We start from the raw sequence: 16,418 nt of genomic DNA, 5'->3' as shown, positions 1-16,418 counted from the left end.
AATAATAATGTACGGCTGCCACTGACAGTTATGTAGGCACATGTAGGCAATACCAAACTTTATTTCGTACCTTGATACTACAGCCATTGATAACACAGCATTAGACATATCTCTAACTCTTTCTGTTATTGTATTACACACTATTTTTATCGTATTGTATTTTTGTCGATTGTTTACCAATGTAAACAATCGACAAAAATACAATACGATAAAAATAGTGTGTAATACAATACAGTTCTTTAGACATATTTGCTATATCTTACAGCCGCAAGCAACACTCCAATTGCTGATAACGCCAGTACCATACGATACATGTTTTCGATCGACGAGAGAGAGTGAAAATGGAACCCAGACACTATTTGTTGTTTGTTTGTATCACGCAGTGATAACGCAGTCTGTCTTCCGGCTGTTGCCTCTTTTGAATGACGAATACACACTACCGCTGCCTGCTGGTAAGGACAGTTATTGCCACTCGCCGACTTAAGTCTTTGCGGTGTGTTCGTAGGCGGGCGGTGTGTTCGTAGGCGGGCGGCGTAGCCGACGCAGGCAACGTAGCGGATGTAAAAGTCGGGACGCCTTCGGTACGCGTTCTTTGGTCTCAGGTTGGTGTGTAGCGGCCTTCAAACACACGGTCAAAAAAAAAAAAAAAGCTTCTCAACGTATTGATACAGTGACGTCATGAGCGCTTTTCTCAAAAAGTTTAAATATTTGCTTTTCTGAAGGTAGGCACTTGCGATGGCATGCATTTTTTCTCATTGGAATCAATTGAAAGAAGATGCTTGTGAAAAGGCCCTAAGCTGACATGGCCCTTAGTCCCTTTAGTATTCCACACGATGGAGACGTTTTCCCTGAACAATGAATTGGCAAGCCCATTAAAGGGGACCTATCATGCAAAATGTACCTTTGTACGTCTTTTATACATGAATATGTGCAGTGTTCGAATTACCCATTTGCTTTCGGGGGAGCCCTATTTATTTATTTTTTTGGCAATCATATAGGCAGACCTGAAAGATGTATATGTTTCCTGCATTAGATCAACATTGATTGCCAATAGGCCCACCTCTTTTTTCTCATCTCCGAAATCTCGATCTCTTTTTCTTGTGCCTGGCTCTTATGGTGCTTATAAATATGTTTCCGCAGGTTATTCTGTTGATCACTGCTGACTCTTCCCTGAATCCATTCTTCTGAAAGGTGCACTCCGGTGGATTTTTCTGTGAGCGGCAGGGAGATCAATATACTTTTTGCCTCTTTGCAAATCTCACATCCACATTTTTTTGTTTTTTAAAAGCCATGGATAACTTTCATTCCACTCACTCCATATGTTCTGTGTCCAGTTAAAAGGCAGGTCATGGGCATCGTCAGGTTCGCTAGCGCAGGTGGCGCCGGCGGCTGTGGCTGTTGTTGAAGCCTCTTCAGGCTCCGCATCGGCAGGCCTCTCCCTCGGTGTGGAGCTGTCAAACTCGACCCTAACGCCGCTTACAGCCGGCAAACTAAAAGTTGTTCCGTTCACGTTGTCATTTTTAGACTCCTTCGCTTCTTTGCTTGTGAATCCAGAAGCAGCGAGGCTTGTCTGTTTTTTCGTTTCGTCATATTTTTTATTACAAAGCCAGAGTTAAAAAGAATATCAGTATGAAAATATCAAATACCGCGCCAGCATCGCCTGCCGTAACCATAGCAACGTAAGTAGCATAAAGAATGCAGCGCCGCCACATACAGATGGCAACACCCAGAAATATTCACAAATATAAAACAAATATTCAGAAACTGTAATGAACAATGACTATTATTTATTTCAAGAACTTTTATTTACAGAAACTCAACATTTCTAATCTGTGTGACACAAATATGCACGATTCTTTTGGGCTTACTTACTTATCTCAAAGTCGGCCTTCAGGGGAGCTCCCCCTGGACCCCCCCCATTTCGAACAGTGAATATGTGTCCCCGGTGTGGCAGGGAACTCACCAAGTGTCAGAAAACACAACCCTCTCTCTTTTCCTCCATACCCACATCTCTAAAAACGGGGCTGCAACAGACCTGATACAGACTGATCCAGATTTGAAAATAGTCTGACGTCCGTGACGAGGAGCTCCGCCTATATGGCCAACTCTCCACCAATCAGGGGAATGAGAGGTTGCGGTGGCATGGTAACAGCATGGTAACATGACACTAACTCGGCCCCCTCCTTTGCAGGGGGCGTGGTCAGCTGCAGCGCATGCAAAGACAGGGTGGAGGAGAGGAAAATAGAGCAAAATGAGGCATGGCTAAAATGCATGATCTGTTTGGTATTTTGAAAAAGAAAACGTATAAATATACCTTATATAGGTATGGCCCTACAATATATTATTCAAATAGCATGATAGGTCTCCTTTAAGGTGAACAGACACAAGGGTTCAAAGACAAAAGCAAAAGTCTAGGCTCCGATCCCGCAGTCTGGTTGAATCAGGAAAGTGATGGCACTAAACTCCTTGTGCAAAGCAACACGTATGAACTCTAGATGTCAAAGATGAGTGCCGAACTGAAGCACTAGTGACAGGTGTTACACTGTGTGGTTTGATGGCTGATAGATAGCACTCTGTTTTAACTGTGTTGCAGTTGAAGTTAATGTGGACCCAGAACTGGATTTCACACTCAGAAGGAGCTATTTATCTGTATATCACACACACACACACACACACACACACACACACACACACACACACACACACACACACACACACACACACACACACACACACACACACACACACACACACACACACACACACACACACACACACACACACACACACACACACACACACACACACACACACACACACACACACACACACACACACACACACCATGTATACATCACTTCAGGGGACATTACATTGACTTACATGCATTTCCTGGAGACCTATCCTAACCTTAACCCTAACCAACACATGCCTAACCCTTACCCTAACCCTAACCCTAACCAAGTCTTCACCCTAAAATTAATGATCCCCCTTATGGGGACCTCCATTTTGTCCCCATAAGGGAGGCGAGTCCCCACACGTGACTATGTAGACATATTTAGGTCCCCACAAGTATAGTAATGCTAGCACACACACACAGCTATGTTCACTCACGTACACACACACACACACACACACACACACACACACACACACACACACACACACACACACACACACACACACACACACACACACACACACACACACACACACACACACACACACACACACACACACACACACACACACACACACACACACACACACACACAATATTCATACATCTAATGTTTTAATCTCACCGTACTGTTACCAAAAAACCACTTTTACTTTTGTTCTTGCAGTCGTTGTAATCCATCCACTCCGGCACATGAGCATACACAGACAGTGTTTCTGCAGATCGTGTGTGACATCTCTTTAACTGCATTAACCGCATTAACAGGGGAGGTACTGAGGAAAGAAATGTTTATTTATAACCATGGTAGTCATAATTGTAATAATAACTGTCATAATAATGTACCAATAATGTAATAAATACTATTGTTTCTTTGAAGCACATTGGGAAGATACAGAAATAAAACCAGAACACAAAAACAATATATATACGCTCTGATCCATATATGCATGTGTCCCTTGGAACATAAAACAACGATGTTTGATTGCACAGGTGAAGTGAAGCCACACACACATGAAGAGTGTCTTTGTTCTGATATACAGTAATACAAGGTGTTGCTATGGACCGAGAGAAAGGGAGGATCTGTACATACTGTAAGGAATACAAAAGCACATTGAAGCTTCAAACAGATCAAACAGACGGACAGATACAAACAGAATGGACACAAATTCATTATTTACTTTCTATTTTTCTCACGGGTTACCATTCAAACCGTTGTGCTTTGGGGATCTGCATAGGACTGGGACTGGGGTTAGGGGAGTGGCGTGGGTGTAAAGGCAACAGTATACTTATGGCACAAGTGGAAATGCTCAATATAATGAAAACAGAACACAATGCCACACACAATGTAGTTTTGTACCATACTCTTATTTATAGTCCACACAACATGGGGCCTATGACCTAGGAACACATCTCCTTACTACAAATAGGACTTTGTTTGTTGCATATGTTGATTGTTTTTCAATTTAGAAGTAGGCGTAGTTTATATACTGTTTGAGGGGTTAAAGTCATAAGCTACGGTGGAAGCCCATCAACGGCCAATGTTGTATTTGTTAAAAACAATTAAGGTGATATTCCTCTTAAATTAGGTTTAGTTGCCAAAACGGATCTAAACATGTAAAGGAGCAGGAAACACGACTATGAGTGCTGCCGTAGACATCCAGGTTACTGTGGAAGCCCTTTTCCAATCAACGGCCAATGTTGTGTTTTTGAAATGGCTATATAAGCTTGGTTTTGTGACTGCTCATAAACAATAGGCAACCAGGACCACATACTGTACATACTGTACATAGACACGAGGGCTTGTTAGGAACATTGGAAATACAAATGGAAAAGACATAGGGTACTGAGAGATGATGTGGACTAAGGCCCATGTCACAGTAACATTTGTGATCTGAGTTATTTCAACCCGTTAGCAAGGTGTGTGAAATATTAGATCTAGGGTTAGGTCTAGTTTGAACTTTATTCTTATTTTCTCGGTAGTTGATTGCTAGGGTTAAGTTATATACATCTATATCATGTAAAATAAGTGTTAGCTTCTAATCTAGCCTGATCCACAATACATACTAGAAGAAAACAAATAGTTTCACAGCTTAGTCCTAACCCAATGCACGTCGCGTATCTCTGGTCAAGTTGTACACACATGTTGCAAGCTGTTACACAAACCAGGACCTTCACATCACACAGCATTTAATACAAACATGTTTGAAACAGAAACACGACCTTTAGCGTGAAAGCAAAGAGATGTTGCCCTGATGCTTTAGAGCAGCTTCAGAGATAAGCACAATAAGGCTGGTGTCAACATACATTCCTTTTGTTTGGTCTGTGCAGAAAGTATACTGTGGCCTTTATTGAGGAGGTCAGCGGGTTCCGAGGGGAGGTAGGTGTGGTTCTGGCTGATGGGTTGTCGTTGGGCTTCTTGGGGGGGGTGTGAACGAGGTCTGGTTGCCAGCAGGTTTCAGAGAAGCTGCTTTTGGGCTTGCATCTGAGGTGTACACAATATAAAAGAATATGGAAGGTTTTGCAGAAGACTCAGAAGATTTCGGTAGGAAGCTCAAGGATATTTTTCTACAGTGTGTGCACTGTAGAGCAAGGGGAGGGGTTTACTATGGTATGGGCAGCTAGGGGAAGGGGTTTCTGGAGGGAACAGGAAGGGAAGGACTCAAGGATCGAGGGTTATTCATTCAGTTGTTTTTTCCCTTCAGATTAGCCAGAGAGAATACTCCAGCTGGAATGACAGCTGATTCACACCTTTTTTAATCTCGCCAACCATTCATGTGTGGACAGCATTTACAGTACATGGAAACGGGACAAAACGTCTTGAACCGACAACAGAAAGAATAGAAAAACTGAGAATCAGAAGAACGCGGCAGAGATCAGAGGATACTGGATCTCTTTTAGGATTGACATCGTTAGTTGTTTTTTTAAAAGTCTGTTCTGCTTCCGTCTTCCTGTCACTTGCAGTTTGTCTCAGTCCGACTGCAGGTGTTCTCCCAGTGGAGCAGGTCACCAGGGGGTCGCTGAGGGAAGCTGGCGGACAGTCATTAAGAACTCTGTACAATGCTCACCCCAATACAAAGTCATGTGGTCTTAGTCTTTGAAGTAGCTTCCATACCCCTCCCCCCCCCGTCTACTGCGCACCATGCACCTTGAAGGAGTGAGAGAGAAATAAGTGCAGCAACATGGGAGGTGTCACTGGATCCTCTCAAACAGAAGCACCTTCTGAGTCTCCGCCCGTTTGGGAAGCTTCTCTGGACCGGGGCGAACAAGAGGAGGAGGAGATGGAACATGTGGATTAGTTTTCTTAATTCAAGGCCACCAGAATGTTGGTAACCAACCCAAGAGGACCTCAGGTCACCCTACTTTCACCGATACATACTGCATGAGGTGGACAACATAATGTTTACATGGAATCAGTCACATCAGAATATGGGGATGACACTGTAAAGGCAGCGACACAGGTCACTTTGCTTTGAAGACATCAGAGCAATGGAAAAGAGCTGTCATACAGGCCAGCAAGCAGCTTTGTGCCGCTTCCCCTAAACTATACTGAGCTACATTCATTGTTTTTGGCTGGACCATTTATTTTCCTGACCAAATAAACCCTGCGATGACGACATTGTTCTCTAATGGACGAAGCTGATTAGGGTGTGATTTTACATTCACATGTGACATGGCCCTCTCATCCATGAACCATGCCGAGTACATCAATAGGGCCTAATAGATTCAACATGATGAATAATAATAAGTACATTCACATTTGTTTATGTTGATTCTGATACAATTCTAAATAATAATACAAATTATAGCTATTTAAATGATTATAAATGACTTGTAAGTAAAACAGACAGATAGACATGTGACCACATTTCCTTTAGAATATGACATCAGCATTATGATCATTGGAGGTCTCTATTATTTTGTCCACCCCATATAGCAGAGAGGACTGTTCCCCACTCCTCTTGTTTGCCACGTCCTCCTCTTCCTCAGCCCCCACGAAAAACTCAACCCCAGCAGAAATGTTCAAGAGATCCAAGAGGAAACGACAAAGGGAGCGAGAACAGACGGGCAGAACATCTATATTTAAAAGAAGGTTTGATCTGACTCCCCCCCCCCTCTGTCTGTCCCTCTCCTCGCTCTCATCACACGTGAAGAGCCTGACTGAGAAGAATGTGAGTGATCCAGTCATGATTTCACGTCTCTGTCTCCCCACTGCAGGGCACTGGTGTTCCCTTTAAATGCTTCCCTCATCTTTTTCTCCCTCTTTCTTTTTTGTGGCCATGGCATTACAGTCCGTCTGGATCAGTAGAAGAAGAAGAAGAAGAAACATTTTGCTATATCATTTACACATGTATGTCATTTACAGAGTACTGTATGCTTTTTTAAGTATATATAAAACAACAACATCTACCTAAAAAGATACATTCAGTAGCTGAACTGAAGGGTAAGACATGAACGTCAACAGAATAAAACATCACACGAGTAGAAACCTCATCATACGTTGACAGTGTATCGAGTCCTGCATGAAAGTCCAAAATCAAAGGCAAACTTATGTCCAAGAGTTGCAGATCACAAATAGATATATCTATATTCATATATAAATGTTTTTTTTCTCCTTACTGGTAATACAATAAATACAACATTAGTAAATGGCTACAACTGACTCTCTGACCATGCCTGACAGCATGTTATTAGTACAACGTTTAAATATAGAAGGATGTCACTAAAGTAGAGATCCATATAAATAGAAAGGTTTAAAGAGACTCTTAGTAAAACTTTGTTTGTTCGTGACACTTTTTTTGACTTCATATAGGGCTTATGTATCCCCCCCCCCCACCAGCCTTCCTCCATGTGGAAGCTGAGGGCTGTGTTCAAGGATGGATGGGAGACTTTTCTTTGTGTGTACCGTCCTTCTGACTGCCTGAGCCCCCCCCCTACCCAACACGATGTACAAAAGCAGTTCACTACACAACACAGCCACCTCAAACCACAACATGTAGTGATGTCAGGCCTCCAGCAGACATGACATACTACTGACCAATCAGCTTCCTCAGGGTACTCCAGCTGTTCTCGTGCACTAATGAGTGTACTTCAGCTATTCTCGTGCACTGATCACTTTACTTCAGCTGTTCTTGTTTGCTAACCGTAGTATTTAAGCTGTTCTCGTGCACTAATGAGTGTACTTCAGCTGTTCTCGTGAACAGTTCAGTGTACTTTAGCTGATCAACTCATCACATCATTTCATCTCTTCTTATTGGCTCAGGCCAACGTAGGGATACTTAGTCATCATTCTTATTTTTTTCTTATCTATAAAATACAGCCTGCTTGTCAGAACTCCCCAAAGGAACATCTACACTTTTGCAGTCCAAGAGAAGACAAGCTCGGAAATGTATTTTTTTCTTTGTTTTTTTATCTGAAGAGTACTCTCCGTATTCCCATAGCAATCACATAGTGACATGTCTGCTGGAGCGACACACACACACACACACACACACACACACACACACACACACACACACACACACACACACACACACACACACACACACACACACACACACACACACACACACACACACACACACACACACACACACACACACACACACACACACACACACACACACACACACACACACACACACACACACACACACACACCTTTTCTGTACCCTCCCCATCCCCCCTGCCCCATCCAGCAGAGGTTGGTGGGGCAGGGGTGTGGGGGGGGTTGATCAGAGGACGGGGGGGGCGTCTCCTCACCCCACCTCCCCGTCCTAATCACAAAGACACATAACATTTTCCTCCAAGTTCGGCGTTTTTTTAAAACATACTTACTATATTACACACATATAATATATAATATGTATATACGTACATTAGTGTTTGATCTTTTTGGAAATCATAAACTTAAAAAAGTTTACAAAAATAAAATGTTTTATGGTGACTTCTCTAATTGGTCTCTTCCACTCAGCGTTTGTTTTCCAGGGCTCAGAGCCAGGGGCCCCTCTTCAGGACCACAAGCTCCATGTTCAGGCCGTGGCCCCAGAGCAGGCCCTCGCCCCCCCTCCATCCTGTCAGATGCCCGGTCATTCTTGATAGAAGGGCTCTTTTTGTTTAAGTTGATCTTTTTTTAATGTCCCACGTGTCCGTGCTGTTCTTCTCTTTTTTAAGTTGATGTCCATCTGTGTTCACTCCTCTAGTCTTTCTTTCATTTACTACAAAGAGAGAGAACAAGCAAGTCAGTCAAAGAAGACATGGAGCTCCATTGTTAAAGGAACATCTCTATGCAGTGTGAATGAATATAACACACATACTTTCCTAAAGAAAAGCTAAATCAGGGTTATATTCACACAATGAAATGAAAACAGCTGCATCATCATCATCATCATCATCATCATCATCATCATCATCATCATCATCATCATCATCATCATCATCATCATCATCATCATCATCATCACCACCACCACCACCACCACCACCACCACCACCATCATCATCATCATCATCATCATCATCATCATCATCATCATCATCATCATCATCATCATCATCATCATCATCATCATCACCATCATCAGAAATGTCAATAGAAATGGAAACATGGATGTCATGTTAAGAAGGGGGCGAGGAACGTTTCCACCCTGTGAAACAAAATGAATCTATACTTGTGTGCATGACTGACATAATATATAGTTACCAAATACATAAACCTTACAGCTGCGAAAATCAGCACTGTGCATATTGGCATGATGACATTTATTTGGCTCATTCAATTCCAATATTATTCTATTATTACTAGAATGAACGATGTACACATATGAGGCTTTTCCCAATACTGTGGCACACAGGTAGCAATAATCAGGCAGGGTGTGGAAGTCATTAAAACAGTAGTGGCACCAGTTCATTATATCAACTTCTATTCCAATCCCAGAGTAAGAGATAGCATCAGCATTTAAAACACTTATTTCACTCAAGCTCCTACTCCAAGTGTTACCGTTGACTACCTGAGAGGCTTAGCCGTATCAAGTGAGCACTGCAACTGGTTTTTAGGACAATATTTCCTTTTCTATGTGAGGGAACAAGCGGCACACTCCAGCAGCAGAGAGGAGACGAGGAGGCTGGCGGTGTCCTGAGAGGCTTCGTCTTGACAGAACCAGTTTAATTCTGGGTGATGAGTTGTTAAAGCGAAGGAAGGAGGTATGTGTGAGTGAGGGGGGGTGACTCCTCCGAGGCGAGAAGAGGCCGACTTTAATTTCAGCATAACTTTGTAGTTGCTCGGTCCTGCCCCTCTGGAGAAAGAAAGGGCGAGCAAAGAGACAGACGCACCGCCGAGTCTCCAATCAGAGCCAATAAGGCCGTCCCCTCGTCTCAGCGTAACAGCCCCGCTACCTCCCGGGTGCATTTCTATGGAACGGAGCCTCACGGGGAAGAGGAGGGGAGACAAGATAGGGGAGAGGAAGCAGAGAGCGGCGGGGGCTGAGCGGAGAGGAAGGATTCGGGGCGCAGGTACACTCACATACCTGGAGCGGCTCTGAGGTGACAGATATATTAATCACTTTGGGAAAATACCTCCTGCAGAAGTTAATAGCTTGAGAAGTTCCCTGTTCCCCCTCAGACTCCACGAAGATTCCTCCAGCGGTTCTTCCTCTCTCTTCTCTACATCTGCATGTGTGTTAAGGTGTGTGTACGCTCTACCTCCTCCCAGACCCCTTCTCTACCAAAGTGGTTATTTTTTTTTTAAATATGCCAGTAGAAAATGGTTTCTCCCACAATATGATCGCAACCAACAGTCAAGATAGTCAGATTAGCTACAATGGCTATGCTAACATCACCTACTTGATAAAAGAGAAACTCTAATGACGTCTTTATGAAACAGCGTCAATTCAAACGGAAACACGGATCCACTTGTGGGGACGGGAAATATGCATCAGCTGCTTGTGTGACAGTCAGACAGTGCTTTTTAACTTTCACTGCCGTGAGTAAGCGGTGCTAAACGCCGGTACACTGCAGCGGTCGCCAAAGGCCACAGCACCAAACTGTCGAGCGATGAACCACCGCACTCTGGACAGAGTTTAACGTTGTATCGTTCTTTAATCTAATCTGGCTTCATACGAGGAAGAGCAGCACCAGCATCGACCCGACGCAGTCCGCCTTTGCTGTTTTGTGAATGGAAGATCAACGGCGTAAACACTGATGTCATGACTGGGAAGAACTTGGGCTCTTAACGGTGGAAAATTAAACAAGTTCTCACTTAAAAACCACACAAGCACCAGCATGGCGGAAGAACCGTTTCAGTGGAAAAGGGAAACAGAAAGAACGTCGGGGGAAAGAGGTGATGTTTAGAAGCCAGAAGATCATTCTCTTGAGCTACCGTGTTGACGACCATTGAACAGACAACCATGAATCTGACAAAGGTATCGCTTTGAAGACAAGTATATTAGGATAGGATAAACAGTTATGTGATATATATATATATATATATATATATATATATATATATATATATATATATACATGTTCTTCTCATAAAGGGGATGAAGTAAATACCTGGCCAACAGCACAAATAGGCAGCTGAGTACATATTCACCAGAGATCAGCACGAGAGTATATCAGAGAACATGAAAGTAACAACATAGAGAAACACAGAGAATCTTTTTAACTTAATACCTAGAATTAACAACTTATCAAATCACAAAATACATGAGCAGATCATTTACAAAAAACACACAAAACAATTCACATACAGCACATGTTTGGACTAGAACTTGTTTGGTTATTTTTTCATACAAAACTTGTATCTCTAAAAATCAACTCACACGTAAACACATCTGTACCCCCTCACATCTGTACCTCCTCACATCTGTACCTCCTCACATCTGTACCTCCTCACATCTGTACCTTTTCATATATGTACCTCCTCACATCTGTACCCCCTCACATCTGTACCCCCTCACATCTGTACCCCCTCACATCTGTACCTCCTCACATCTGTACCTCCTCACATCTGTACCTCCTCACATCTGTACCCCCTCACATCTGTACCCCCTCACATCTGTACCTCCTCACATCTGTACCTCCTCACATCTGTACCCCCTCACATCTGTACCTCCTCACATCTGTACCTCCTCACATCTGTACCCCCTCACATATGTACCCCATCGCATCTGTACCTCCTCGCATCTGTACCTCCTCACATCTGTACCTCCTCACATCTGTACCTTTTCATATATGTACCTCCTCACATCTGTACCTCATCACATCTGTACCTCCTCACATCTGTACCTCCTCACATCTGTACCTCCTCACATCTGTACCTTCTCACATCTGTACCTCCTCACATCTGTACCTCCTCACATCTGTACCTCCTCACATCTGTACCCCCTCACATCTGTACCTCCTCACATCTGTACCTTTTCATATATGTACCTCCTCGCATCTGTACCTCCTCACATCTGTACCTTCTCACATCTGTACCTTCTCACATCTGTACCTCCTCACATCTGTACCTTTTCATATATGTACCTCCTCGCATCTGTACCTCCTCACATCTGTACCTCCTCACATCTGTACCTTCTCACATCTGTACCTCCTCACATCTGTACCTCCTCACATCTGTACCTCCTCACATCTGTACCTCCTCACATCTGTACCTCCTCACATCTGTACCTCCTCACATCTGTGATGAGTCCTACCTCTTTATAAAAAAGATGTGGCTTTTAAAGTGGCTCCCCTGTGGCTCCTTTGATAGTAGAAGTCTGCCCGGTTCATAACCCCCTATCCCACCAGGAGCGTATGCGCTGCGCTGCAGCGTTTTTAGCGATCGCGGCCACTCTAGCCAATGGGTGCTATTCCACCAGACCCGCTGCGCCGCGGCTCGAAGCGTCTCAGAAGCTCCTGGCCGCAAGGAATTTCTAAAATATAGGATGAATCCTATTTTTGATGCGCGCAGCGCAGGCAGGAAGTGGAACGTTCATCCAACAACTGCGAGGCTGCACACACGACGCTCCGCTTCCGCAACGTTTTGAAACGCGCCTGGTGGGTTATGACGCAGGAGGAAGTCGCGGCGCAGCGCGGCGCAGACGCTCCCGGTGAGATCAGGGGGTGAGTCTGTGGACTTGGGCTCTGTCACCTACAATCCCCCAGAGGAAAGTGTGTCTGGCTCTCTACTGGAGCCATGTACAACCCACACTGACTGTAGAGGTGCTCTGAATGGATCACACACAAGCAATCAACACTGAACATACATATATAGAAGGCAGTGGACAAAATAACTTGTCATGTAGTAGGGAGGGGTGTAATCTGTCTTTAACCGCTTGAAGCCAGTTCCGTAAATGACGTACTTGGGGTGGTTTTCAACAAAAGCATGTTCAAAATGCCTTTTGTCTTCATCGCTCAGTGCAGTCTTCTGTTCAGGGCGAACACTTATCTTCTCCTCCATCCTGGTAGTTCCAGGTGTTCCACTGAAAATAGTCATTGCCAGATGAATCATGTCTTTACAAATCTTTGAAGCAGCCACACGTTAGACTGAAGGTTCCATTGTGTTTCCTTTACTATTTGACTCACAGTTGCGTGAAGCTTGGTGTGTGTGATGCTAGCTAATACCCAACTGCCCCTGATGATGACAACTTAATTACCCTAAAGTAGTTGGTTAGGTTAACGGAAATATTTTGGTTAGGTTTAAAATAAAAAGCCTACATTTGTTCCAGAAGTGAAATACTTGTGATGTTACTATGGACGTTACGTAACAAAAGTTTGGTAATAAAAGTTTGGGCTCGCACGGGGCACCAACACATTTTGTATATCACTCTACTATTCAGTGTCAACATTTAACTTCTTAAGGTTTAAAATAGTCTTTGCGTGATTGTTTCAAACTGAAATATATTACATTTCTCAGCAAATACCATTCACACCATTCGGAGAAGAAGCACACGCAGCACCACGGATTAAACAGTCCTTTGCTCTAAACTAGCTTATCAGTTGTTCCAGGAAGGTTTGAAATGTGGGGTAGGGTCCAGGTATCACATTTCTCAGAATGACCCTAACGCAGGTTCATCTTCTGTATGTGCAGAAGCATGCTCCGTGGGTCTTTAGACTTCTGGCATATACTACTGCTCACTAAGGTGCTCATGACTGATAGCTCTCTGGGAAGTCCTTATAGGTGCAGTGATATTGTCCACCCCTTATATGTCCGGGTTGAGGAGGGAGAAAGCTACATATAGATGTAACTATGTAGTATGTGGATGGGGACACACGCTGCATCTTAATCACATGACTGTAGTCGCTGCCTTAATACACGTTAACAGGTGAACACCTTGTAAAACCCGTAAGAAAACCAACACGAGAGAAGAGTACGCTCTTGCTCTGTGGATCATGCCAACAGAAGCTGGAAATCATATAGAATCATTTGAGGTTAGCTATTATTTCTGAAGGCAATTTTTCCGTGAGGATAAAGGGAAAAGAGAAACCTGTCTCACTTTATTGACACTCACCCCCTATCTTTGTTCCACATTAATGGCACACTTGAATCGTTTTTTTGGCCGGCTGCTTTATCCCTCAGCACAGACTTGGTGTTTTAGAGATGTCATAAAACCCAGAAACAGACTGACAGTCGTTTCAATTTGTGCTTTCCATTTCCCCAACTGAAACCAGATCAAACAAACAGAAGGGCAGCAGATAAAGAAATAACGTGTCTTGCCCCAAAGCAGGAGATGCAGAGGTCGTTCAGGACACATTGCTATAGACTCACACAGTATGACCACAGACGCACAGAAAGGCCTTTCATTGCAACCAAAACAGTGACAAAGTCTAACACCTAATCATAATATCATATGCTTTTTCTCTTTTGAAATATATTTTCTTCTTCTTTACGTAATAACCTAATAACAACAATACATACTATGCTATTACACGTCTTTTGTGATGCACAAATGGGAAATGACATTCAGAGCCTTAATACAAACATACATTTAAAATAGCAAAGTGCATGGAAGAGCAATGGATCAAAGAAAAACATCTTTATTTACATTAATGATTAGGAAAAGCAGTATCCCATCACCACTGAAAGTACATTCCACTCTATAGAATACGTAAAGCATGTTATGTGGATAGGAGTGAATCAGCTTTGAATGTAAAATGAACAATGAAGCACACTTGGTTAAGTTTTAAGCTTTTCCGCAGGACCTTTATTATGTGTTTTATATCATTTTTAGGGATGCACGGTAATTATCTTAGGAATTATGACGTCATCCCGATAAACCCGATACCAGTATTAATAGCCCCGATAATATACAATATTTTTTTTGGGTAAAAAAAAGAAAAATATACTGCGGTGTGGGTGGATTGGGATGAGGGGCGCTTGTTTTTCACTCGGCTCCTCCCGTTTTACCAGTACTGTGGTATTAGTGGTTTAGGAAGAGGGGAGCTCTTCACAAATCCAGCGCTCCCTAATACTTCGAACCTGATCAGTCACCTGAAACATCGCCATCGCTACGATGGTGTGTTAAAAGCGTACGAAGACAATAACACAATATAAAGTGTGTGTGTGTGTGTGTGTGCGCGCTCGCGCGCGTTGGAGCTATGTGCAACTCAAGGCATATGCTCGAACCGGAGCTGCCTGGACGCTGCAATCATGTTCATGTATCCGTGCTGAGTGTGCTTTTCGTACAATGTCCCACTGTCTGGCTTCCTGCATAAAGTCAAGTGCTCGGCGCAGTTGTGGCGAAATGTCGCTCCTCTGTTTTCATTTAAACAGCTCCTTATATCCGTTAGCGCAGCTAGCTAGCACCAGATGCTAACAACAACAATGCACGTAAGGTCTCTCTCTCGCTCGCTCGGACCACACGTACACACACCCTCCTGGTCCTCCCGATGGCCAGTCGGTGCCTGCCGGTGAGCGTGGAAGTGTGGTCTGCCACAAGCGGGCGGCAGCGGGGCTGTCAGCATCAGCTTGTAGATGGTATTTTAAACTCGATGCGCTCTGAAACTACGGGGCGGCCGAGGGAAAAAAAATACACATGCGTTAAAATAATTAGTGGCGTTAATTTTTTTTAAATTATCGGTATCGGTCTTGAGAAGCAGGAAGTTATCGGTATCGGTTTCAAAAAACCAATATCGTGCATCCCTAGTCATTTTAGTAATGCATATATCATAATATATTCAAATCAGACAGAACCAAAATACAGTGTGACTTCTCTAAACCTCCGGGCCACCAGCGTTGGTTGTTTCTGTAAATGTATTTCCTAAAAGTGACTCAAACATAAATAGAACAACCAGGTTTGGTAATTTCCTAAAGTATTTATTAACAGATGTTACTAAAACACAAGGAAATAGAATATTTGTTGGCTACTATTTTCAGTGGCAGAATAATCCAGATGTGGTGCGATCTAGTTGTGAATATTCAGGGCAGCAGGACTGTTTTCTTTTGACATTGGATTTGGTAAATATGAACTATATCGTGTATAATAATGAAGGAACGATGCAAACGTGTGGCTCATTGACGTGTAAGTAATAGTTTATGGCACACTACAATAAGAGGGAAGGATTGTGGCAAACATAAACATAGAATGTAGCATTAATTGTAATTTGTAGTAGCCAGTTGTACAGTGTGCTTGTTTTAAGAAACAGTAGTACAAAAAAAGACTTATGGTAAGACAGGGGGAAATATTTACAATGGCCTTATCCTAGTGAACAGCAAGAGAACCGAAGAAAAGACAGTCTGCAGACACACACCAGTGAT

The 16,418-nt window shown here is 43.2% G+C and overlaps 1 protein-coding gene across 4 annotated transcripts in view; it reads right to left on the bottom strand.

Annotated features, from left to right (window-relative positions):
- Positions 1 to 8,390: 8,390 nt before the first annotated feature.
- The window catches only part of rbfox3a (RNA binding fox-1 homolog 3a), a 960,486-nt gene continuing 952,458 nt past the window's right edge, over positions 8,391 to 16,418 (bottom strand). For all 4 annotated transcript variants that reach the window (XM_034107791.2, XM_034107794.2, XM_034107792.2 and 1 more), the window contains one exon: positions 8,391 to 8,895. In XM_034107791.2, coding sequence (XP_033963682.1) covers positions 8,893 to 8,895 — 3 coding nt within the window. In that variant the 3' untranslated portion in view covers positions 8,391 to 8,892. The remainder of the gene's footprint in view (positions 8,896 to 16,418) is intronic.

This window comes from Pseudochaenichthys georgianus, chromosome 19, assembly GCF_902827115.2.
Source record: "Pseudochaenichthys georgianus chromosome 19, fPseGeo1.2, whole genome shotgun sequence".
In the NCBI taxonomy this organism is placed as follows: Eukaryota; Metazoa; Chordata; class Actinopteri; order Perciformes; family Channichthyidae; genus Pseudochaenichthys; species Pseudochaenichthys georgianus.
Note: the sequence above shows the minus strand (reverse complement) of the source record. Positions and strands in the feature narration are given on the sequence as shown.